Source organism: Triturus cristatus, chromosome 4_1 (assembly GCF_964204655.1).
Source record: "Triturus cristatus chromosome 4_1, aTriCri1.1, whole genome shotgun sequence".
Lineage (NCBI taxonomy): Eukaryota > Metazoa > Chordata > Amphibia > Caudata > Salamandridae > Triturus > Triturus cristatus.
The window spans coordinates 527,455,158-527,481,683 of NC_140585.1; the positions used below are offsets into that span (position 1 = coordinate 527,455,158).

At 44.4% G+C, this 26,526-nt stretch overlaps 1 protein-coding gene across 7 annotated transcripts in view; it reads left to right on the forward strand.

Annotated features, from left to right (window-relative positions):
• Positions 1–26,526, forward strand: part of STK38L (serine/threonine kinase 38 like) — a 492,424-nt gene that overhangs the window by 378,951 nt on the left and 86,947 nt on the right. For all 7 annotated transcript variants that reach the window (XM_085652796.1, XM_085652799.1, XM_085652802.1 and 4 more), the window contains 2 exons: positions 4,439–4,556; positions 26,050–26,173. In XM_085652796.1, the coding sequence (XP_085508922.1) occupies positions 4,439–4,556; positions 26,050–26,173 (242 nt within the window). The remainder of the gene's footprint in view (positions 1–4,438; positions 4,557–26,049; positions 26,174–26,526) is intronic.

The window sequence follows — 26,526 nt, forward strand, 5'->3', positions numbered from 1 at the left end:
TGAAAAGCTCATTTGAATCATTCACGGAGCTTCTCAACACCATCTTTACAGCAATGACCTTGCAAAGGAGAGTTGAACCTTTGCAAGCATAGGATGTAACAACTGTACTTGTGATTTTTGTAAGGACAAAGTCATCATGTTGACCTGCAATTCATTCTGAAGCTACCCTCCTCTTTTCATTTCAACCAGCAATTTTCCTAATTGTGTTCCTTCCACAGCTTTGTACAATAACCTGAAGAGCCATTTACCCTCTGCACATTAAACAGTGTCTACAGCAGAAAACATCAAAGCAAGATTTGGCATGTTAGATAGTTGCTTGAATATCTTTAGGTTGCTGCAAATTCTGAAATCCCCTAGGCAAAAAAGGGAGCTCTTGCAATCTAGCAGAATGGCATGAGTGGCTGTCTTCTGTGCTGGCGTACCATTAACCTAGTAAGTGTGGATGTCTGCCAATGGCCGACTTTCTCCCCTGTGCATCTTTCGGCCATTGACCGACACCGGTGAGGGTTAATTTTTTTCAAATTGTAGCTCTGGCTGTTGTGGCAGAGCTTCCCAAGCAGCCTGAGACCCCTCCCCAAAAAACCCAAACACAGGAGAGCGATCCCCAAGCAGGGATCCACCCACTACACACCAGGGATTTGAGGTATCTGCCTCTAAGGCTAGGACTAGTGCTCCCTCCCCCCCCCCCCCCCCTCCCCAAAATGTAAATCTTTCTGTTCCCCCCCGCCCCTCCCCCCCCCCCCCCAGGTTGTGGCTAGGGGTGATTACTCCCAATCTGCCCCACTAGGGAGGGGGTAGCCCACTAGACACCAAGAATGGTACAAAAATAAAAAATATAGGGTGGGGGCTGCCCACCATGGGCCCCCGTCTTGAAAACGAGCTTAAACGTCTTTCTGCCCATCCCCCGGGATGGGGGTCAATAACCCCCAATCAACCCCCCATGGGGGAGGGGGTGCAGAAAGTCCACTAGACACCAGTGATGGTAAAACAAATTACAAAAAAACATAGGGGTGGAGCCTGCCCACCATATGCATGGCCAAGTTCCCCACCCCTAAAAGGTGCCAACAGTCTTTCTGCCCTCTCCTTCGTGGGCTAGAGGGGGGCGGGGGTTAACTACACCTTATTTCTCCCTCCACCTTGTGGGCGGGTGGGGGAGGGGCAAAAACCCCACTAGACACCAGGGATAAAAAAATATGTAGTCGGGGTATGCCCACCATGGCATGCCCCAGCCCTAAAAAGGGGCAAATGGTCTTTCTACTCCCTTTGCCTCGAGGGCAGATTTAAGGTTTGCCCAAGCCTGCCTCCACCAGAGGGCAGAAAGGTCACTAAACACCAATAATGCAAAATGGCGCCAAAAGAATAAAAAGGAGAGTGTGGCCTACCCATCAAGTTACAACCCCGTCCCAGAAGTGGCAGTAGTGCCTATTGCCCCCCAGAGCAGATAGAAAGTCCGTCCCAATCGGCGAGTTTGCCCCACATCTGCCCCCCGGGGGGGGGGGGGGTGTAGAATGCCTAGTGTACACCAAGGATTTTGCATTTGGGGCAAAAGACAGGGGTGCAGGTGTTGCACTCTAGCATTCGTCTCACCCCAACCCCAAAAAGGGACAAATCAGTCTCTCTGCCCCTTCTCAAATTGCCGAGGGGGTAGGGGGACAGAAAGGTCACTTTATAGCAGGAACATATTTTTGGGGGGGGTCTATGGCCCATCCTGACTTCAGGTCCCATCCTGGGCCCTTATGCTTCAACAGTCTTTCTGCTACTCTCATTCCTCGTTTCAGGAAAGCCCATACAGGTGGTAGAGCCGTCTTCTATTTGCTCCCCCCGTACTGGAATCCACTACTGGTACATCTTCGAAAATGTTCCGATTATTTTCTCTTTAGGAAACTTCTTAAAACAGAATTCTTCTGAGTTTAGGTCTCCTTGTTTGTACTGCCTGCTATGCTTCCTATAGCGCGGAGATACCCCTCCCGGGGTGATTCATGTGCTTTATAAATTAAATTAAAAAAATCAAATAAAACGGCCCATCCCGTGCAGACATGCCTGAATGGCCTTCATGGGTTTTTCAGAAAAATTCTTGGTTGCCTTGATGGAAATTCCCTTCAACGGGAGTCCTTTAAGCAGAGCACGTTCATGGCCTGCTTACTTTGATGGTCCTTCTCAACGAAATGCTTATGTTGCTTCTCCTTCAGATGAGCTGGTAAGGCAGGGGCATCTATCACTACCTTTCCAATGCCCTGCACTATTGTTTTGGCATTACAGAGGATAGGGGAATTCCAGAGGTCAACAGCAGCAACAGTACTCTAATTCCGCAGGTGCCGGGGCAACTGCAGCAAAACCATTTTAATTTGCCCCTCCCTGACCATGATCTTATTGTCAGTGGGATTCCTCATTTTCAGGGTCAGTAGAGGGTGATCACCTCGGACCTGCAAGTCCTTTAGTTCGGGTACGTTGTGCTTTTTCTTGACGTTTCGCATGTGATTCCTCCTGCTCGCTCCGCCGCCCACGCTCCTGCTCACACCTTGATACTGGAGCAGAGGTCCTTGCCCTTCTTTGCAGAAGGGGCATAGAATTAGAGTATTTGATGGGGAAGGGCTGCTATGCCTCCTAAGTCCTAAAAAGAATGTGAGCCTTAAATGTTAAGTTACAAAATATTTTACTGAGACTGCATAAGTTCTGAATGCTTTCCTTTTGCAGGTTCTTTTGTTAGCGTTCCTGCAGGATTGGATAATGTCTCTAAGATTTACAGGATGCCTACATCTGCATTCCTGTCCTGCAATCTCACAGAGCCTCCTAGCACTGCAGTGACATCTGCCCACCAAGCAATACCAGTTTTACCAACCCGCCTTTCAGGCTGCATTTTGCACCTCAGTTATTCATCAAAGTGCTGCTGACGACTACAGCCCACCAACTGTGGTAGGAGATACACATCTTTAACTTAATCAGATGACTGACCGGTAAAAGCACACTCACACTAGATAGTTTCATTCTCCATTGCTGCCTCCTGTATTAAATATACTGTTCTCCAGGGACAGGTATCTTCTTGTATCCTCCTTATTCTGTGTGCATGGTGGAGGATCAGGTCTCTATGCTAGTGCTTTTGACAATAAAGCAATCTATCCACAAGAGATGAAATATCCTAAGTTGTACAGGACGTACAGTGGTAAATGCTGTAAATGTCCATTCATTATTAGTGAGATGCCCTTTTGCACCCACTCCCGCCAAGATCATCATAGTGATGAAAGTTTATTCTCTGGGTTTGGAAGACTGTTCTTGGGCTCTGTTCATGCATTTGGGGGGTGGACGGGGAAGCAGGAGGGCGGCAAGTGGTACAAGTTCTGTCAGATGACACCACCAAGTCCACTCCCTGCTCAAATAGGGAAATGTTCGGTCAAGTCTCCAGTGCCCAGTGGTACCTCCAGTTGTGACACTGCTCTCTGCAGCACTGAGTTTGCCTGAGGGTGATGCCTTGGGTAGACTGGTGAGTTTGAGGGTTGATGCTTTGAACAGGTTGTTCTTGAAGGATCTCGAGTGGCAGCACTAATCTTACATGACACAAAAGGCTTCAGTACTGGGGCTTCCTGCACATCAACCTGTTTCTTCCCTCCGTCAACCGGAAGTGTTCTCTGTTCTGTGCACTACATTTTCCCCTTTTTGGGTGCTCTAAAAGATGTGTTCCTCCTGTGCTAGGATCATTAACTACTGTACATTTTGGCAGATTCCTCACTGCACTGCTTTCTCTCCTTTCTGCGAAAGTGCACTCCCATTCAGAAGTTCCCATGGTGATTGATGGGGTTTATGGTTTGCTTTTACTGCTTGTATTCCTGAAGATGCTTATTCTTGGTTGCTTCCATTATTTTCTATTGTTGGCTCTAGTAACTGCTAAAGGAACTAACATCAGCGCACCAGGTGGTGCCATATATAGACTGGTGTCGTCATATCAGGGAGCATAGATGCTGTACGGTGAGGATATTGTTGTAGCAAAGTTTCTGGATCCAGACTGGCACCTTGTATGTTCAAAAGGTAAGTAATCTGTGGGGAGTTAGAAAATTTTTCACTAAGACATTAAGAAAGGTAAGTAACTTGTTCCTTGATCCTGTAATGATGCACTAAGACTCCTTATACCCTAGTTAACATTCTGTTACACAGCATTTCACATGGGTTTGCTTAAGTTGGTGGAAACCACAGTTACAAAAACTTTTTTGTTTAAATCACTTTTCTAAGATGAAATTTGCAAGGGCCATCTTATTTTACTCAAAAAGTGAGAAATACTTTGGGAAGGTGTTGGGAACATGTCTGTCACTTGTGAAATGCATACCATTTCTTATTTGCACAGTTCTACTGTCTCTTTACAAACAGTACTATTATTAAATACTGTAATTCTAAATCTTCTGTGTCTCGAAGCTGTTTCTCATGAGTTGCTATTTTTTTTTTATTCCAGGCATATTCAACTGTTGGGACTCCTGATTACATTGCTCCAGAAGTGTTCATGCAGAATGGTTATAACAAATTATGTGATTGGTGGTCGTTGGGCGTTATAATGTATGAAATGCTAATAGGTATGCACTCAGTAAATATAGTGTTGCTTGTGTGTCAGTTGATGAAAAGGAAAAATAATAACTAGTAGACTTGGAAAAGCTATACTAAACAATGAGAGACGCATATATTTGATTCCATTGTTTTTGTAGTTTGTTACCTACCTTTGGATACTTTTCATTCATAGAAAAAGTGTATTTGTTTAAATGCATTGAATGTTCAGACTCTGGCCAGGCCTTCTTGTGCAAGTGAGCTTCTCACCCAATAGACATTCTTCCCTAGTCCTTCATTATCACAGGGGAGGAAATTATAGTGTCTAGCCAGATGTAACACCTAGCTACCAAAAAACATTGGCTATAGACTAAGTGAAAGGTTCAGACGTTTCTGCATGGTGACCTCCTTGAACAGTTCCCAGATGTTTTCCTCCCTCTTTTCATCAGTATCTTGATTCCAAAACAGTGGTTAGATGTCTAGTTTCGCTTCCTCTCTAGCCTAGTGATGGAATATTTTGCCTCACTGGTGTTGTGCAGGACAATGTTGGGTGCCACGGCTGTCTAGTATGATAAACATTTTTGAAAGGTAGACACAGCACTGTTCAGCAAGAGCAGCACATGGTTGTGCACTAGAAGAGCCTAGTTGAGTGGGGAGAACAGATGAATGATTCACAAAAAATAAATTGTGAGTGGGCAACCATTACATAGCTTGGGTGATCAAAGATTGGATGGTGGTTCTCAACATTTTGAACAGTGGCTGCACCATGGCTGGCATTTTCTAGCACTTGGTTGTATGCTCAAAGTCCCTTCCCAGAAGGCAGAGAAGATATGCCACTCTGTACCTCTATCCAAGCAGTAAAAATCCCTTTCAGGTAAGGGGTAGCGGATTTTGGGAAGGAGGTTCGGGGCTAGAATGGGCAAAGGACTGAGAGAAGAATGAGAAGTCTTTCTGTTATGAGAATTGTCAGTAGGTAACCTGGGCTTTACCCCATGTTCCCCCTTCCTCCTCTTAATCATTTAACATAAAGGATATTGCCAGGTATTCTATCTGGTTTTAAAGGACACTGACATTTTGATTACCACACATATACGTTTATTCAGAAATCAAGAAGAGTTAACACAGCACCTGAACTGAGCAGTGTTCTTTTGAAATCTTTATCCTCTAAACTGACAGTCCTCAACCGGTAAGGCACCATGAAAAGGGCAGGTAGCAGCCTTAGAAATGTATGCAATCGACAACCCTCTGAAATTACATAAGTACACAATTTTCTGGGATAAGGACGTGTGTTTAAGAATGATTGAAATTGATATACTATGTGAACTGAAATCCCTGACAAATATGTCCTAATGAGCAGCAGTAGTCTATTAAGGAAAAGGATGCTGGGGAAGATGCCTAAGAGGGGAAGCACAAGAAGAGATCCTGTTTTTTATCCGCTTGTAAAAAACTGGAACGAGAATGGCGCATTAACTTCTGCCCCAAAGCCAAGTCTCAATATAAAATAGCGCAAGCGGGATATTACAAACTTATTCGTTCCTCTAAAGCACGGTATGGAGAGGCTGAGAACTCCTCAAAGGAGCTCTTTAAAATCTTTAAAGAAATCTCGGTAGTATCTAGTGAGAGTAATACCCAGAAGGACTCTGTTGAATCATGTAACGATATTGCTAGATATTTTGCTAGCAAAATTACTAACATCTATGCTAATTTTTCAAAGGATCTGCCCTCGGGCTCTGCTTTCGCTGAGAATTTGGAGATCACTCAAGATGAGGCATGCCTTGACTGCTTTACTGTTCCTTGTACTAATACCTTAATTAACATCTGTACAAGCATTAAGTCAGGGTCCCCTCGTGATCCTGCGCCTCCTAAGATCTTAGCAGCTAGCCTTACAGTCTTGGAACAACATTTCAGACATATTCTCCAACTCTCCTTTTCTACGGCCATCCTCCCTGTGGAGTGGAAGCAAGCCATTGTACTTCCTATAAAGAAGAAACCCAACCTAAGTCAGGATATCCTTGAAAACTTACGGCCTATCTCGCTGCTACCATATCTGGCGAAGGTGGCCGAAAAAATAGCTAACAGCCAACTCATGGCCCATCTAGAGTCGAATAAAGCCTTCCACAGCTCTCAATCTGGGTTCAGGGCAGGGTTTTCCACAGAAACCGCCCTTCTGAGAGCGACCGAAACTCTACGTGCAGGTGCGGATGAGGGCCAGACTATGGCTTTGATTATGCTTGACCTTAGTGCCGCGTTCGACACTGTGGCACACTCCATCTTGCTGCAGTGTCTGAACAAAGCCGGGGTCACCCAGGAAGCGCTGGGCTGGCTTAAAGCCTTTCTCACCAACCGATGCTTCCAGGTTCAGAGAGGCATACATCGCTCTAATAGCATAACATTAGAACAGGGGGTACCTCAGGGCTCCGCCCTGAGCCCCACCCTGTTCAATCTCTATATGGCCCCTCTGGCGGAAGTGGTTGAATCGTACGGCATTGATTTAGTCTCATATGCCGACGATACCCAACTCCTGCTTTCTCTGTCTCAAGCACCCTCCACTGATGCTAACAATTTTAAAACCTGCATGCAGGCTCTAGCAGGCTGGATGACCCAGCATTGCCTGAAGCTTAATGGCTCAAAAACGGAGGTTCTGATAATTGGGGGAAGGGATGCGAGCTGGACCAAGGAGTGGTGGCCATCATGCCTGGGACCGCTACCTACTCCCTGCAAAGCAGCCAAGAATCTGGGCATCTGGGTTGATCCCAGACTTTCTTATGACAACCATGTACATAAAGTGGTTGGGAAATGCTTCGGGGTAATGAAGACCTTGAACCGAACCCTAGATCTTCTCCCTCTGGAAGCCAGGCGCATTATGACCCATGCTCTAGTGACCTCGAGGATAGACTATGGCAATGTGCTCCTGCTTGGAACCTCGCAAAAGAACTTCAGGTGACTTCAAGTACTCCAAAATACAGCAGCTCGCCTAGTCCTTAGACTTCCGAAAAGGTCAGCCTCTATGCCAGCCTTAGCCACTTTGCACTGGCTCCCCATAAAAAAGAGAGTCCTATTTAAAGCGCTGTTAACCTGCTATAGGATTATCTCTCACAAAGCTCCCTCTTATATGACAGATCTGGCTATTCCATACGAGCCTACTAGAATTCTTCGCTCGGGGGGAACTGGTTTGCTTAAAATTCCCCGTGTCAAGAAAGCCAGAATGGGCGGATGTTCCTTTCGTGTCATGGCTGCCAAAGCATGGAACTCTCTTCCCATGAATATCAGGCAAGCGGATTCAGAGCCCTTATTTAGGAAACTTTTAAAAACTTATCTGTTTTCCTCCTAAACTACCATATCTTGGCTCCGACTTTTCTCCACAGCGCGGGGACACGCCGAGATGGCGTCACCATGCGCTTTACAAGCTCCTTTATTATTATTATTATTATTACAATGGTGCTTTCTTAAAAGCTTTTTTTGCAGCAGAAAATTATAAGCGTGAGACTATTCTCCAAGACTACTATGGTCATTCAGCTTCTCAGAGCCCCGAGCTTGACTGCAAATTATATAAAAATGAAAACAAGGTTGTGGTGTCCTATCCGCACATACGAAGGCATGAAATAGAGCCTGTAGGTGACAAAAGAAATTATAAGCTACGAATGAGTGCAGGGTGCCATGTTTATGTAGATTAGCGAACAGCTCACACTATACTTTTGGCTCAAAGATGATGCTAAGTAGGCTGATTTAGTATTCCAAACAAAACCACATTTTAACATAGCTAAAAGGTACCTGTTGTGAAGACGTATGTGAATCTTCCAGACTCGGGGTTTTTACTGGTATTGTAGGATTTGTACAGTGGTTAATTCACTTATTGCAGTGTATTATCTGTTAGTCATAGGTTTGAATTATCATAAGAAAGATGGAGACTTGGGTATGAAAAATTTCAGTACAAAGTCATACAAAAGTGATGCAAACAGGTGCAAATTCTTGATAAACTATTTACTTTCCATCACAACGTTGTTGTTTTTTAGGTAGGTAAGGTGACCTAAAAGTAATGCTAGTAGTGCTTTATGCTGTTTTGTGTTACTTTGCATTAAAGGGGGCATTCTGCGGGCGCTAGGTAAACATTCCCTTGCTGCCACTCCTGGTTTTTGATGTAAAACTACATTTATTGAGCTTTGTAGATTGGGCTTTCCACCAAAAATGTATGACCTCATGGAGGCAGGGGTTAACGAGGAAAAAAGTTTGCATTTCTCCTTACTTTTCAAAAATTGCATGTGTGCTTCCTGTGCAGCACACATCCAGTTTGTGAAAAGCTTTGAAGTTAGTCTAAATATAGTATTTTGCCAGCCTGTGTGTGTGTAAGCTCTGGGTAAGAGAGCATCAGCACCGTCTTAGTAGTGCAGCAAACTTTGGTTTTAGCACTTCCTTGTGTTACTTTTAATAAATCTGGCCTTTAGTGTTCCTGTTGCCGGACACTGTATTGAACCTACAGGTTACAAACACATATGCTAGTAAGATTTCTCTGTGGGGGTTGTAGAGTTACTTGTGTAACCTGTAGGGAAGTAGGGGTGCACATCATCGGAGGTGATGGATTGTGCCATGGACATTGCCACTGCAGGGTTCAGACAGTCTGCTGGAGCTGCTGTGTTAAGGAGGCATGGCTGACTCAAAGCTACCTTTTTTAAGCTGCAGGTCCAGAACAAGATCTTGGATCTGCCATTCGATGGCAAAGCCCTTTTAAGCAGGCTTATTGATGAAGCCCTACAAACAATTAAAACAGACACTGACACACCAAAATCAATGGGCACACTTCAATATCGTAAATTGTCCTTTTGAGGCGCTAGGGGAAGAGGACTTCCTCCTGCAGAGGAGTTTACCAACAATATTGTTACCCCTTATATTCATCTGCCTCTCAGCAGTTTTGTCTCCAGGACTCACAAAGACAGCCAGCACAAACCGCCTTCAATAGGCCAGCTCCAAGAGAGTAGAGTGGGACGCCAAGGGAAAGACACTGGCTGACTTCAATGACCATGTACAGGCTGTGGCTACTCCCCTTTACTCCCCTTTCAGGCTAGGAGGAAGAATATCCAACTTTATTCAACACTGGCAGGACATATCGAAAGACCAATGGGTGTTAAACCTTGTTCAATTTGACCATACATTCATCCAACCCCCATTACCAACCCCTCCTCAAACATCCATTCAGAAACATCTACATCTTCTCAAGTTGGAGGTTATAACCATGCTCAAGAAGGGGCAGAAAGAGCTCCTTCAGAAAGAGCTCCTGCATCACAACAAGGAAAAGGATTCTATTCCCATTTCTTCTTGGTCCACAAGTTGAAGGAATGGCAACCAATTCTAGACCTGAGAAGTCTCAACACCTATCTCAAAAACAGTCATTCCGCATGGTTACATTGCAGGATATTCTGCTACTCCTAAACAAGGGATATAATGTCTACCCTCAACCTGTGTATTTTCACATCCCCATACACCCACAGCACAGGAAATTCCTAAGATTCAAAGTAGCCCCCAGATATTACCAGTTCTGTGTTCAAGCCAAAAGGAAGAAGTCTGCCCTTCAAATATTCACAGTGTCTGGCACCTGTGGCAGCCTTCTTGAGGATAAAAAAAAACACTTCTTACCATATGTAGATGATTAGTTAGTCGAAGCACCTTCAAATCGGGCTACACAGAGTTCCAAATTGCCTGCACAACTCTATTCTTCGAGCTGGGCCTTACACTGAATCCGTAAAAATCAATTCTCAACCCATTAAGAAACTTGAAATTCTTGGGAGCAGCACTCAATACCACTCAGCAAAGAGTGTCCCCCATCACATAGGCAATTGCAGCTAATGTCCTTAGCAAAATTGGTACAAAGAAAAGTGTCTCTCTCAGTTTGCCTCTAGGATTAATATCATCATACATCCCTCTAGTTCCAATCTGCTGTCTACGGATGAGTCAACTCCAAGAAGAACTCAACTGACAATGGGAACAAGCATAGGGGGCCTTTCGACAACCTCATTAAAGTCACTCCGTCCATGGTCAAAGCCCTTTCCTGGTGGACGCAACAAGCAAATCTGTCAGTCGGTCTTTCATTCCTCAGTCCAGCTTCTCGACTAACCAACACCTCCCTAGACAGATGGGGAGCTTACGTTCAAGACCTGCAGATCAGCGGCAGGTGGCAGATGTCTCATCGGCATTTCCTTATCAATCTGCTCAAGGCAGTGCACCTAGCCTTGCAAGCTTTCATTCTAAAGATAAGAAACTGTGCAGTGCTCATCCGAATGGACAATACGACCACGATGCACTACTTCAACAAGCGGGCGGTATAAGATCACATCTCCTGTCCCAGGATGCACAAAGCCTACTGGGAATGGTCCATTCACCAGAGTGCATCTGCAAGCAGAAAATTGTCACTGGAAAACAGAACACAATAGCGTACACCCTCTGAAGCCTGAAGACCTCTTGCCACAAGTGGGAACTGGATCAGAAAATACTCTACATCTTCTCTCAGTGGAGCAAACTTGATCTGAACCTCTTTGCAACCCCCAGAACCGGAAATGCTGATTCTTCGCAAGCTGGCATCACCATCAGGTATCATAGGGGAATACATTTTCAATGGCATGGTCTGGAATCTGCTTTCGCCTTTACTCCCATACCTCTTCTTCGAGAGTCTTCATGAAAATGAAGGCCAAACCATGCAGGAAAAGGTTTACGAAACAGCATCCCTCTCTGCGAAAACTCACATGCAGTTGAAGACAATACTGTTGTAAAAATATCCAGAATATACACACGGAAACAGGAGAGAAGGTAAGAGGTGTTTATTCAGGTCATCCGCTCCCAAGAAGAACAGTACTCCAACATTCTACGGTAAGCTCCCAGGCATACTAACAATGGGAGAGGAGGAGGGGTGGAAGGAAGGTACCAAAGGGGAGAGGCAGAGGAAGGATTACAACACATCTCCTTACCCATATAAATAAACATGCAAACATAGGGGAAAAAAGAGAACTACAGATTCAACGTAGCAAGTCTGTCCCCGCTCCAAGTTTGTCCATCCTGCAACTGCACCACATTTTTCCCTGAGCTCCTAATATTTTGTGGAGGGAAAAACTTGCTCTGCCCCACCTGTACATGAGTAGGCTTCCTTACCACCACCGTGTTAACTTTGAGGTGAAGTTCTTTCACCCCATGTTTCCTGTTATACCAATCTTTGTAACTGGCTTGATGCTGCTGGACTTTCATATGACTCTCCCTGCTGTTGTAGACTACGGTTTTTCCCCCATCTAGCCAGAGGGGGTTTAATTTGGTACCGGGCTCTCTCCCTCTTAGGGCCACAAAAGGAAAAATTCCGCTGACGAGGTTAGGTGCTGTGTGATAGGCCCATAAACAGTCTGTAAGGGAATAATCTATGTTAAACCCATTGGTGATTGCCAGTTGGATATGTTCCTTAATCATGCGTTTTGTCCTTTCTGCTAACCCATTTGCTTTGGGACTGTAGAGTGCAGTCTTTTCGTGTTTGATGTTAAAGCTCTTTAGAAAAGTCTTAATTTCTTTTAGAAATGTGATGAGGTTGTTGGTTGTGGTGGAAGACGTGAGTTTGACATTAACCCAGTGTGAGGTGTAGTCTACTAGCACAAACATAAACCATTTTTGTGGCCCTAATGCCTCCATTGGACCGATTTATGTCCATTGCAAGTTTTGTCCATGGTATTTCCGGTACTTCTACTGGAGACAAGGGAACCTTGTGTAAGATTTTGGTCTTGTCGCTTCTAGCGCAACTGATACACTCCTTCACTTTTATCTCCACCATCGAGTCCATTTTCGGGAACCAAAAGCTATTCCTGACCTTACTTTTGATAATACTTCTCCCCAAGTGTCCCTCATGGGCAAGGTCTACTATAATTTTATCTCTAAGGGCCTCGGGTGGTACTATTTTCCTGTTGCGGTAAACTTTGTTGTCAATGACGGTTAGTTCATTTCTAACCTCCCAAAACTCCTTCATATCGTCCGTGACATTGCAGCTTTTCTCTGGCCAACCATTGATTATTAAACTTTTTAATGAATTCATCTTAGAGTCCTTCTTCATTTCTTCATCTCACTCCTCCTTGGTGAAAGAAGGAAGATGGATGGATAGAATGGGAGCATCTAAAGGATCCTCTTTGTGGTTGACTGTGAGGGGTGATCTAGATAAAAAAATCTGCCACCACATTTTCCTGTCCCGGCAGGTATTCAATTCTGAAGCAAAAATTCTCTAACCCCAGAACCCATTTTGCTATTCTAGGGGATTTGCAATGTACTTGTTTAGAAGAAAAAAATTGTGTTAAGGGTTTATGGTCTGCTTGGACCGTGAATTTTGTCCCCCAAAGGAAAAATTTAAAATGAATAATGGCCCAGTAGCATGCTAGTGCTTCTCTCTCGATTACGGAATAATTCCGTTCAGATTGACTCAGGGTGCGGGAGGCAAATGCAATAATGGTCTCACCCCCATCCCCTTTCTGTGATAGGGTTGCTCCCAGACCTTTGTTCGAGGCATCTGAGCTTAAAATAGTTTTCTTTTTATGGTCAAAGGGGCCAAGAGCACGAGATTCAATCATTTCCTGTTTCAAACTGTTTACAGTCTCACAGTGTTTTTCCTCCCACTTGAATTATTGTTTAGCCTTCAAAAGTTCTCGTAAACTTTCACATTTCTCCGAGAACCTTGGAATGAATTTCGCCATATACTCGATCAAGCCTAAGAAGAACTTGAGTTCATCTTTATTCGAGGGAAAAGGTGCATCTTTAACTGCTTGAATTAGGCTATGTTTAAGCCTGATCCTTTCAAATGAGAGTTTATGCCCCAGGTAATCTACTTCTGTCTCTTTTACCTTACACTTATCCCGCTTTACAGTCAAACCAGCTTCAGACAGTCTAGCACATACTTTTCTGAACACAGAGTCGTGCTCATCTTCATTTGCTCCATAGACTAAAACATCGTCCTGGAAACGCATACTGTTCGGGATGCCATCCAGCACTTGCTGCATCATTTTTTGGAAAACAGCGGCAGCTGAAGCAAGGGCAAAAGGCATCCTTCTGAACATGTACGTGCCAAATTGGGAGGAGAAAGCGGTCAAAGGCCTGGACTCCAGGTGGAGTTCAATCTGGTAGTATGCCATGGATAGGTCAATTACAGAGAAGAATTTGGCTTTTCCCATTGTGCTCAGCATTTCGTTGATGTTGGGGAGGGGGAATCGCTCAACCCAAATATTCTCATTTAGGCTGCGTAAGTCAATGCAAAGGCGGATGCCTTTCCCATTGGCTTTCGAAGCGATAACGATGGGTGCTAACCACTCCGAGGCATCAATAGATTGTATGACCCCTAAATGGCATAGTTTGTCAAGTTCAGTTTTTAGAGGCTGTCTTAAAAGAAGAGGAACTTGGCGAGCTTTGTGGACTACAGGTTTAGCACCTTGTCTGATCTTTATTTTATGTTGGTATTGTTTCAAAAGCCCTAGTTCGTCGGAAAAAAGACGCGGAAATTCATCACAGAGTTTTCTCATGGTCAACATCTTCGACCAGGATGGCCTGTCCTTCTTATTGGGATCGAGTATGAAGCCAAACTCCTTTTGGTGTTTCCACCCTAAGAGGTTAGACCCTGTACTCACGAGATACACCTTTCCTACCTTTTTAGTTTATTTGCGCTTCCAACATGCCTACCAGGGGAATAGGATCTTTAGTGTAACCATGTGGTGTAATATCTGGTTTATTTATCACCATGCCCTGATCTCCCACAATTTTCTTGTAATCTTCCACATTTAGCAATGTAAAAGGAGAACAAGAGTCCGCAAACATTTCTATAGCTTTGTTATTGAGTAGAATATTGCATTTAGGGTACTCTGCAACAAAACCTCCATATACCCTCTCTACTAACAATGAACCAGGGCCATGTGCGGCATCCAGATCCCAGGTCTCTTCACTTATCGACCTGGCTCCTTAGTACAATGAATTTGCCCATGTAAACATCTCACCAGACTGCAGGGACATACTGCCAAGAGCCCGAGCAGAAAGTAGAAACAAAACCTATTGCCTTAAGTGGAAAAGATTTGGCATATGGTGGCAACAGGCCAACATACATCCACTTTTTTCCTCACCTAAAGAGATCCTTCCATTTCTTCTGCAGTTAACGTGCTCAGGATTGGCTCACGCATCTATTAAGGTTCATTCAGCTGCCATATCCCGCTTCATATGATCACCGTAGTCACCATCATTCTGGTCTGCCAACATAGTTAAGCAATTCCTCAAAGGGTTATTTTGAGTTTTTCCCCCAGTTAAACCTCCACCTCCACTTTGGCAACTAAACATTGTGCTCTCATAGTTTATGAAGCATCCGTTTGAACCCATTCACAGAGCAGATTTTAAATTCCTTTCCTGGAAGGGGGCTCTCCTTGTAGCTTTTACCTCTGCCAGACGTGTCTGCGAGATCCAGGCCTCCACCATGCAATTTAGGGATGATAGAGTGAGTTTTGACACAAACCCGAAGTTAATTCCTAAAATTCATTCAGGCATTCATCTCAATGAAGCTGTCATCCTGAAAACATTTTTCCAGACCCTTCCATGCCATCTGAAAGGGCACTACGTTTTTTAGACATCAAGAGGTGCTTGAAGTTCTATTTAGACAAAACAAAAGGTTTTCGCAAGTCTAATCAACTGTTTGTGGCTTACAGCCCACCACAGAAAAGGGTATCTGCTTTCAAAGTGGAGCATTGCAAGGTGGATATCTAGCGCAATTCACTTCTGCCATCAAGCAACAGGCGTGCTCTAGGATGGGGATTAAAGTCCCCTTCGCTGCTGGGGGTCCTTAGGGGCCAACTAGCCCACCTGATACCTCCAGTATGCCCCAGATAGTGGGATTGCTGACAGGTGGGCACAGGCCACGCCCCCTTTCTCCACCACTCTGCAAACGCGCCTCCTGGCGCGTTCTTGGTTTAAGGATTAAGTCCCCTTGAATCTTGAGGGTCCCTGGGGGCCAACTAGCCCACCAGGTACCTCTAGTAAGCCCCACACAGCTAGATTGCTGAGTGTGGTCCGAGGACATGCCCCCTTTTTTACACCACTCTGCAAACGCTCCTCCTGGCGCACTGCTGCTTGTGGGATGAAGGCCACTTTAGTCCTGAGGTACTCAGGACACAAGAGGACTTCTTTGCCCCACCAGCAATGCACCAAGAGGCGTGTGTGCAGAGTGTTGTAAAAAGGGGCGTGGCCTCGGAGCACCTCTCCGCAATCCCACTGTGTGGGGCATACTAGAGGTACCTAATGGGCTAGTTGGCCCCTAATGACCCTTCACACTCAAAGGGACTTAATCCTCCAAACCAGAACGTGCCAGGAGGCGCTTGCAGAGTGCTGCAGGGAGGGGACAGGGCCTCCAGCGAGATGCCGGCTTTTCTGTTCTTTTGATATTTTTAGAAGGGGGGTTATGTGGCCCCCCTTCTCTTAATATCTTGTAAGCCCTGGGGACCCCATCCCCCAGGGCCTGACCATTAAAAAAAAAGAAAAGAAAAAAAAAGGGAGCTGCGCGGCCCCCCCTCCCGAGGCCGAATTTAGCCCCATCCCCGGGGCATAGCCTTGTTTATTTTATTTTGTATTGTATTATTTTTACAGGATAGGGGGGTCACGTGGCCCCCCTTTCCTGGGCCACTTTTGGCCCCGGGGACCCCATCCCCTTGGCCTGGCCTTGTTTTAAAAAAAGTATTTATACAGAAGGGGGCTGCGTGGCCCCCCACCCCTGGGACCCCATCCCCCGGGGCCTGGTCTCAACGTTGGGGACTGTGGGGGGAGCCACAATGCCCCCGCAGTCCCAGCCGGCTCCCCGCCTCCTGCGGGATCCGGCATTGCTTTTAGTCAAGGGGAGCTGCTGACATGCAGCTTCCCTTGTCCAAAAGCAATCCGCTTCGCTTCATGGAAGCGAGAGCAGGTTTCTTAGGGTTCGGACAAAACTGTAGGTACCATATGGGCCTGGATTGGACGTGTTAAGGGACATGTGAGGATATAATATCTTATGTTGGGAGCATATGCCTATCCAGGGCGGGATTTGACACCGCAGAAATGCAATCATTTGTTGGTCCGTTCTTTAAGCAGTGATGAATCACATGTTCAAATATCTCCATGACAACGCGCCCGCCTACATCGACAAAGGCAGGGTTGCCGAAACTAGTTTGTTTTCTGTTTTTTCGCCAATAAATCGAAGATTTAATTAACGAGAGTGCTGGTCCATTCTACTTGGTGTGACAAGCTGTATGTGTATGTGTATATGTATATGTGTGGATGTGTATATATATGTATGTGTATATATGTGTGTGTGTGTGTATATATGTGTGGGTGTGTATATATATGTGTGGGTGTGTATGTGTGTGTATATATATGTTTGTGTGTGTATATATGTGTGTGTGTATGTATGTGTATATATATGTGTGTGTATATATATATATATATATATATATATATATATATATATATATATATATATATTCACTGAAAAAACCATAGGTTTCACACATGTTATAGTTAGCGGAAATTTTACTGATAAAAAACCAATGAAATTCCCCCGTTATAGTTAGTGCAGGCAACTATAACTCACGCGACCGCAATCCTCTGCTGATGCTAATACTGTATTTAGACACTTATTTGCCCATGTCTTCTTCCATACATTTTTAGCTATACATATATTACAAATATTTTTTTTTCATAAAGACACATATGTCATCAGCAGAAGATTGCGGTCGCGTGAGTTATAGTTGCCTGCACTAACTATAACGGGGGAATTTCATTGGTTTTTTATCAGTAAAATTTCCGCTAACTATAACATGTGTGAAACCTATGGTTTTTTCAGTGAATTTGCAAGGTTTTTTAAATGCTAATTCCTAACTATAACGTGTGTGAAACCTATGGTTTTTTCAGTGAATTTGTACGGTTTTTTAAATGCTAAGTTACTTTACGCCATTCGTGGCGTGCGCGCCCACTTAACGCAGTTCGTTCCGTGCGCGCACGGTGCGCTTCGCGCACCGTGCGCGCACAGTGAGCACGCGGTGCGCTTCGCGCACCGCGCGCCCACTTTACGCAGTTAGTGCCGTGCACGCACGGTGGGCACGCGGTGCGATGACAAAGCAAGAAAGCACGTCAACAAATCTGTTTCTGCTTTCCTCCGTGACTATGGTATGGGTGCCATTTACCACAACAACTTGCGTTATGACATGCAAGACATTTATAGAGGAGATGGTGTGCACTTCAATGATGAAGGGAACAGAGTCTTCCTCTTGAACCTTAGACTCTGCATCGGTACTTACTTGTAGGTACCACTAAAAAATCATTTCATAAACACAACGGCTCTTTTTAGAGCCCCCTAATATCTAAACACTTAAATCTGATTTTCATTTTTTTTTTTTTTTTTTTCTACCGTACGCTTACCGTAAGCTTACCGTGCGCGTACCCTGTGATTTTTTTTAAAATCAATAAATGTTTTCTTTGTACTTTACAGTCCTTCTTTGACCCCCTCACAAATGTAAGGGGGTCTGTAACTCTCCTCATTGCCCCCTTTTCTTGTTTTCACTCTTTTTTTTCTGAGTGAAATACACAAAATGGCGGCCGCCGCTTCCTGGTTTCGGCCGATTCGAATGTTTACTAAGATCTAAGAGCCAATCAGAATCGCGCTCGCGCACGCCACCGTACACTTACGGTAAGCGTACCGTAAGCGGGCTCAGATATATATATTGATTTAAAGGCTATTTTCTCAGAATCTACTGAACAGATTTACACCAAACCTACAAAAGGCACTTCCTTGACCTAGGGACTACCTCTCTGCCAAATTTCGAGTAATTCTGTTCAGCCGTTCGGGCTGTAGCTCGTTCTAAAGGTCCTATGGAAAAATGCATGGGGAAAACGCGTTTTGGGACCCCCCTTTTATCTCAGCCCCCGCTTGACGGATCCCCCCGAGACTTTCAGGGTAGGAGCGGAGCGTAGCGCCCCACCTATTTTGAGAAATTCGCGAGGATTCATCGACCGGCGCCAAAGTTATTCAAAATAGAATGTTGAGGTTTTCCTATGGAAAAGGGGTCCTAACTATAACTACCTACTGGCGACCGCCAGTAGGTAATATATATATATATATATATATATATATATATATATATATATATATATATATATATATATATATATATATATATATATATATATATATATATATATATATATATATATATATATATATATATATATATATATATATATATATATATATACACACACACGTATGACCAATTCCTTCGTTTGTGAGCTCTTACCTTCCTACGGAAAAAAACGGAGAGCGGACCGCCAATAAGGTGCTTAATTATTTATTCTGCCACCATGACCGCCTGTATATGTGTATGTATATATATATGTGTGTATGTGCCATTCATGTTAAAATGTACTTCAACACTGCTATGTAATCTGATTCAAGCATGTGAATTTATGAATGTTCCAATACTGGAGTAAGAAAATAAGTAACTTACCTGTAACTGTAGGTTCTAGGCATGTGCGTTGTAGATCACATGCTTTGCATATTCCTGCCATCTAGTGTTGGGTTGGGATGTTTGCAGTTGGTTTTGTTCCAAGAATTATTTTCCAGTCACGAGGTAAGTGAGTCCTCCTTTCGGTGATAGTGCGCATGAGCATCGACTCCATTGTTATATTTTTTTTTCGCCATCGGTTTCCGACTTGAATTGCTGTGCTCCGGTTCGACACGGTTTCCCTCTGTGCGCAAGACACCCTCGATGCTATTGTTTTCGCTAGCATATCCCATTCTTCAAATATTGTACTTCTAAAAAAAAAAACTCTTCAGATCGGGAAGCTCGTGGAAGGTCGTCTGGCTTACCCGCGTCGGTCCGCCTCACAGTCAATGGAACGAACTTCATTCAAATTCTGCCCTCGGTGCCACGTGAAGTTTCTGCGCACCGACTCACACGAAGTGTGCAACCTGTGCTTGTCTCTGGAGCACAGAGAACAGGACTGCGACGCATGCAAGGCTTTCTGCTCGAAGAAGAATCTTCGCGAGCGTCTGGCTCGACTTGGTGACATGCGGAGCCAACACGCAAGTTCCATTCCGGACCCCTTCGGAGAGGATTTAGAAAAAGAAGCTGGAGACGCCATGGGAGCCGAAGAAGAAGAACAGGATCCCATCTTTATCTCCGAGGGGGATGGTGAAATCCCGCAAGGGCAGCGTACAGGGGAGTACAGATCCTCCCTTGCCCAAAAGTCTACCTCAGTCCAAGAAGAAGGCTCCGGTCCAACCCCAACCTCCGGGCCACGGGCGGCACCGAGAACATGTTTCCGACGTCCCACCCTCCAGCTCGGCACGGAAATACACCCAAAAGCCTTACGGCTTTGAGCCGAAACCTTCGGGATCAAAGTCGAAGTCCGGCTCATGCCCGCCCCCTTCGATGCTAAAAACACTTTCGGATCCGAAATCATCAGGATCCAAAACCTCGGCATCGGAACTTTTGGCACCGAAATAACGTAATGATTCCATCTCAAGAATAGCATTTTGATGCTCCGCCTACCAAACCGGATCCGAAACAGAGGCAGTTGTATATCCATCCAACTACTGGACATATCACCACAAAAGTGACCCTTAAAAGGAAACCTGACACAGAGGAGCCCTACCACATTCCTTTAAGGAGGAAGAATGTCGGGACTAATCCTTCTCCCCTTCCATCTCCTTCTTCTCCTCAGCCTTAATCTTTAATAATTTCACCTGAGCACTCACCACCACATACACCTGAAGATCAGGATGATGTGCATGTCGACGGGGCTAGGGACAATGCACCATTACTCCCAGACCCATGGGCAGATTAGAATACCGACTCTCCCACAGGAAATAACCCTGACCTGTACCCTACCAAGCCCTCTCCACTGGACGACAGCTTAGGTTACATAGAACTGGTGGGTAGAGCTGCCAACTACCACGAGTTACAGCTGCACAAAGAATCCCTTGAAGAGGTTTTCCTTTTTGAAACCCTTAGCAGCACACAAAAGTCATCGCACACACTCCCCATGCTTAAGGGTATGATCAGGCACGTTGATGACATAATTAATTACCCCTTCGAGCCCCGTATCCCTACCCCTAGGGTAGATGAAAAGTACAATCCAGCACCAGCGTACATAAAAGGACAATTTCCATTGGACTCCCAATTGGTGTCCAGCGCACGTAAAAGGGCCAACTCCCAAACTACAGGAGATGCTCCACACCCAGATAAAGAATCTAAGCTTCTTTACGCTTCGGGGAAAAGGGTAGCTTCTCAGGCATAAAACTTCTGGTGGATCTCTAACACGCAAGCGCTGCTCGCAAGGTATGACAGTGCGCATTGGGACGAGATGGAGCACTTGCTCCAATTTCTGCCCGATGAACATAAATCTAAAGCACAAGCCCTAGTGTGGTAGGGACAGCTCATTTCAAATAATGCATCCAGGTGCTCCCTAGATGCTGCAGACACTGCTGCTAGATCTGTAAACCGCAGCAACCTGAGGTTCAGACTTCCATACTGAACACACTCTTTGACAAAGAACACCTCTTTGGCCCAGTGCTAGATTCCTCACTGGAAAAAATGAAGAAAGATGCTGAAGTGGCCAAATCCGTGGAAACCCTTCAACTAACACAAGCATGTGGGTTCCTTTCAGTGCTCCTTCTATTGCGGAGGGTCCAAAAATAACTCCTCAGAGATTCCACCAGGTACAAGGGCAACACCCAACCCTCTGCCTCTAGGGCTACTTCAGAGGGGGTTACAGAGACAACAACAGCAAAGGAAGAGGTAGAAGCTCAAATACACGCACCTTCCCCTCCAATACAAAGCAGTGACTTCCTACACTCCCCTCCCGACCATTTAACACCTGTCAGGGGCGACTTTCAGATTTCCTACCCGTCTGGCAGTCCATAACAGACAAGTGGGTACTAGAATCCATCTGTTCTTGTTACTGCCTGGAGTTCACCAACAATCCTCCAAACATTACCCCAAGGTCACACAAACTCACCGGATTACCTACACCTCCTCAAAAAGAGGTGCAGTCTCTCCTTCTAAAAGGGGCTATAGAGCCCATACCACCACAACACCACAGGTCGGGCGTGTACTCGTTTTACTTTCTAATATCCCAAAAAGACAGTTTTCTCAGACCAATATTGGACCTCAGAGAACTAAATCTTGACAATCATACCATTTTCACATGGTAACCCTTTAACAAGTATTACCACTTCTGCTAAAGGGGGGCAAATTTCTGTCTACTCTAGACTTAAAGTACACCTTTTTCCATATTCTGATCCATCCCGCTCATCGCAAATTGCTCAGATTTGTGATGGTGAATCAACATTACCAGTTCAAGGTACTCCATTGGAGTCACTACTGCCCCCAGAGTCTTCACAAAGGGTCTGGTGGTAGTCGCTGCTCACCTGAAAAGTCAACACATGTCTTCCCCTACTTGGACGACTGGCTCATCCAAGCGAGTACATATCCAAAATGTCTCCAGCACACTCACAGAACAATTCAGTTACTACCTCAACCTTGAGGTTTACAGTCAGTGTGCTAAAATCACTTCTCCAGCCTGCCACTACTGAAAACTACCTAGGAGCCACCTTAAATACTCAAAAGGCTCTGGCGTTTCCCAACGCAACCAGAATTCGCAATAGTCAGGCTTTAGTTCTCCAGTTTCAATCCAATCACTCGCTTCCAGTATATGCAACTACTGAGAATGATGGCATCCTGCATCATGATCGTTCCCCATGACGGGCTGCACATGCATCCCCTTCAGGAATGCTTAGCGAGTCAGTGGAACCAACCATATGGTCTGCTAACTGATCTAGTGTTGGTAAGCAGCCGTACTCATCGCTCTCTGCAGTGGTGGAACACACAAAATGTATCAAAAGGACGGCCCTTTAAAGACCAGGTTCAACAGACATTACTAACAGCGGACGCGTCCCTCACTGGTTGAGGAGCTCATCTTCAGCACCACACAGTGCAAGGCCTATGAAGCCGACAACACAAATTGCTCTACAAAAATTATCTAGAGTTGATTGCACTCTTTCTAGCCCTTAAGGCATTTTAAACTCACCTGGTTGGCAGAGCTGTCTTAGTTCGTACAGACAACATGACAGCTATGTATTGCATACAAAAACAGAGGGGCACACACTCTCTCCAACTGTCTCACATATCCCAAGACATCTGGAGGTGAGCCATTCATCACAAAATCTATCTCCTAGCGGAACACCTCCCAGGAGTGAACAACCAGAATGCAGACCTCCTCAGCAGACGGAGGCAGCAAATACACGGATGGGAACTTCACCCTCCGGTTCTCCTCCCATACTTCTAAAGTTGGGGAGTCCCTCAGATAGATCTGTTTGCCACAAACGAAATCGCAAAATGCCAAAGGTTTGCCTCCAGGTACTCGCACCCACTCTCCAAGGGCAATGCACTATGGAAGAACTGGACTGGGATATTTGCCTATGGTTTTCTGCCTCTCCCACTCATTCCATGAGTACTTCGGAAGCTCAGGCAAACATCCCTCACACTGGTCCTAGTAGCTCCCACATGGGCAGTCCACCATGGTTCACAACCCTGTTGGAACTGTCTCTGGTCCTGCATCAAAAGCTGCACCTAACATCCAGTCTCCTCACACAGAACCATGGAGAAATCAGACACCCAGATCTTAAACAACTGAACCTTGCGATCTGGCTCCTGAAATTATAGAGTTTAGTTACCTGAACCTTCCACCAGACTGCATGAACATCATGAGAGAGGCCAGAAGGCCTACCACAAAAGGCTGTTACGCAGTTAAATGGAAACGCTTTGATTTATTGCAATAACAATCACATCATCCTTCTTGATGCTTTCATACAAAACATCATCTGCTATTTGTTACACTTGCAGCAGTTCGGATTGGCTTACACCTCCATCAGGCTACATCTCGCTGCAATAGCTGTGTACCTACAAAATAGGCAACATTTATCGCTTTTCAGAGTGCCAGTGATTAAAGCTTTCATGGAAGGACTTAAAAGAGTCATACCACCAAGACTCCTACCTGCCCCAGTGTGGAATCTTAACATAGTCCTCACAAGACTAATGAGGCCACCTTTTGAACCTATGTATAAATGTGAGCCACAGTTTCTCTCTTGGAAAACCGCTTTCCTCATTGCAATCACTTCACTGAGGAGAGTGGGTGAACTACAGGCACTAACCATAGAAGAACCTTTTTTTTTCAACTGCACAGAGGCAAAGTGGTTCTTCGTAGAAACCCCAAATTTCTTCTTAAGGTACTATTTGCATTTCACATAAATCAGTCTGTAGAATTACCTGTATTCTTCCCTCAACCTGATTCTGTTGCAGAACGAGCTGTACACACCTTAGATGTCAAAAGAGCTCTTTTATATTACATCGAAAGAACAAAATCATTTCGTAAGACCAAACAACTTTTTGTTGCTTTTGCACCACCATACAAGAGCAATATTGTCTCCAAATCAGGTATTGCAATGTGGATTGTTAAATGCATTCAAACTTGTTATGCAAAAGCAAAAAGAACTCTTAACTGTACCCCCTTGGGTGCATTCCACTTGCAAGTTGGGGGCTACTATGGCTTTCTTAGGAAACATCCCCATAGTTGACATTTGCAAAGCTGCAACATGGTTTACACTGCCCCCATTCACCAAACACTATTGTGTAGATGTGTTAGCGAGACAACAAGCTAATGTGGGCCAAGCAGTACTTAAAACACAATTTCAGACCACTCCAGCAACTACAGGTTAGCAACCGGTTTGGGAGAATACTGCTTGATAGTCTATGCAAAGCATGTGATCTACAGCTCACATGCCTCAAACGGATAATGTTACTAACCCAGTAAGCATCTGTTCTTGGCATGTATAGCTGTAGATTCACATGCGCCCACCCGCCTCCCCGGGTACCTGAAGCTGCTGCAGTTCTCTCTTTAGTATACATACATATGCATGGACATCTCTATTCTTTTCTAATAACTACATTCTCACCCTCTACGGGAAAACAGTCTAGCAATGGAGTCAATTGCCATGTGCACTATCACCGAAAGGAGGAGTACACTACCTCGTGACTGGAAAAGACTTCTTCGAACAAAAACAAACTGCAAACATCCGGACCCAACACGAGGTGGCAGGAGTATGCAAAGCATGTGAATCTACAGCTATACATGCCAAAAACAGATGCTTACTGGGTAAGTAACATTATCCTTCTCCACTATTGGAATCTTTCATAGATTCACCTGCGACCCACCCTCCTCCCCTGAGTTCACCTTCTCTCTTGCTCTCTTTGTGGGTGTTTAGTCTACACTCGTGCTTTGAAAATCTAAGGGACTGGAGCTTCTCACAGGAGTGTTCTAGAGGGCAGGGCATGTTGATCAGTTCAAACCTAAGTTTAATCTCTTGTTTTAATAAAAATGAATAGGATATGTTACAATACTGAAGGGCCCAGGGCCTTTCTAGTCTGTTTAACATTGCATTGTTATTATAAGGTACCGTGGGACACCCATCTTGACGACGGGGAATTATTCAAGCTTTTGAATGTGTGAAAGAGTCTCAAAACTGGTGAACTACAGTTACAGGTAAGTAACTTATTTTCGTGTTAGCTGAGTTAATCAACGTATTTAATTAATGATAGATTTACTATATGTAATGTTTTCTTTTCAATGTAAAATATAACCTTCACTCACCATCATAGTAATTCATCAATGGGTATGATAATGTTTTTCTATTAGTCCAGCTAGTGCATTACAGAATAGTTCTCTGCTTCTCAAATGATTTAATAAGCCCTCTTCCTGTCTTTGAACATCTGTAACTTGACAAACCCACACATCAGAAGGGTGTGTTTTAAAAAAAAATTAGCATTTGGTCCGTGTTGCTTTTATAGATTTAATGACTTCAAGTAGCTCAAGCTTCATTGCAATAGTATTCCAAGACTTTCAATCTGATGCCCTGTAGCAGAATCCATATACGAAAAGAACTTTATCCTTGGAGCCAAGACTGTAGCATCACCGGTTATGCCATTTATGATTCAAATGGTAAACCCAAACCATGTACAATGCTGTTTTGGCATTTAGTTATATAAAAGTTAAAACAAACAAAAAACATTGTAGGAAAGCCATAAGAGGAACTCCATTGAGGAAATTGCAACCACAGCATAAAGGAGTAAAAGAAAAATGGAATGAATTGGGTAAAATGGATTTCTGTTTGGAGGAACATTTTTGGTTGAGTGTGGGGCTATTGGTTTAATCATTAGTCCATCACCTAACCAAAAATATTCTCCTGAAAAACATCAACTTTGTTTTACATATTCTAGTTCTTATGTTGTGGATTTAATGTAATTTTTTTTCAGTTGATATGAAACTGACATTTTGAGGTACAGTTCCGGTCTCCCTAGAAATATACTAGTGAAAAGCTACATTTTGTGAGTTTGCTTTACTCATTTGTATTCTTTCAATGTTTTGGTTTAATGGTAAAACAGTTCTGTATTTGCCTTTCTATAGGATACCCACCTTTCTGTTCTGAAACGCCACAGGAAACATATAGGAAAGTAATGAACTGGAAAGAAACTCTTGTATTTCCTCCAGAAGTTCCAATCTCTGAGAAGGCGAAGGACTTAATTCTCAGGTTTGCACATTATTTAGCAACATCTTAAATATGGGCTCACCTTAACCACTGTACAGTTCAGGATGCCACATCCCTACCTCTAAATTGCTAGTCTGTGCTGCAGAACCATAAAGCACTTGTGAAAAATGTGTGATTTAATGTGAAAACATGGACTTCTTAAACTTGCTGGTGATCTCAACACGACCCCTGTTTTTGTGTGAATTATTAGCATATCAGAATTACTTTTGATTGCTGCATACAGTCTTCAGCTTTGTCTGTCTGGCCTCTTATATGCATTGTGTATTGTAAAAGGAATTAATTCCTGACGACTGCAAAAGCATTTTTGTGAGTCAGATCCACTTTATTTCAGGAGA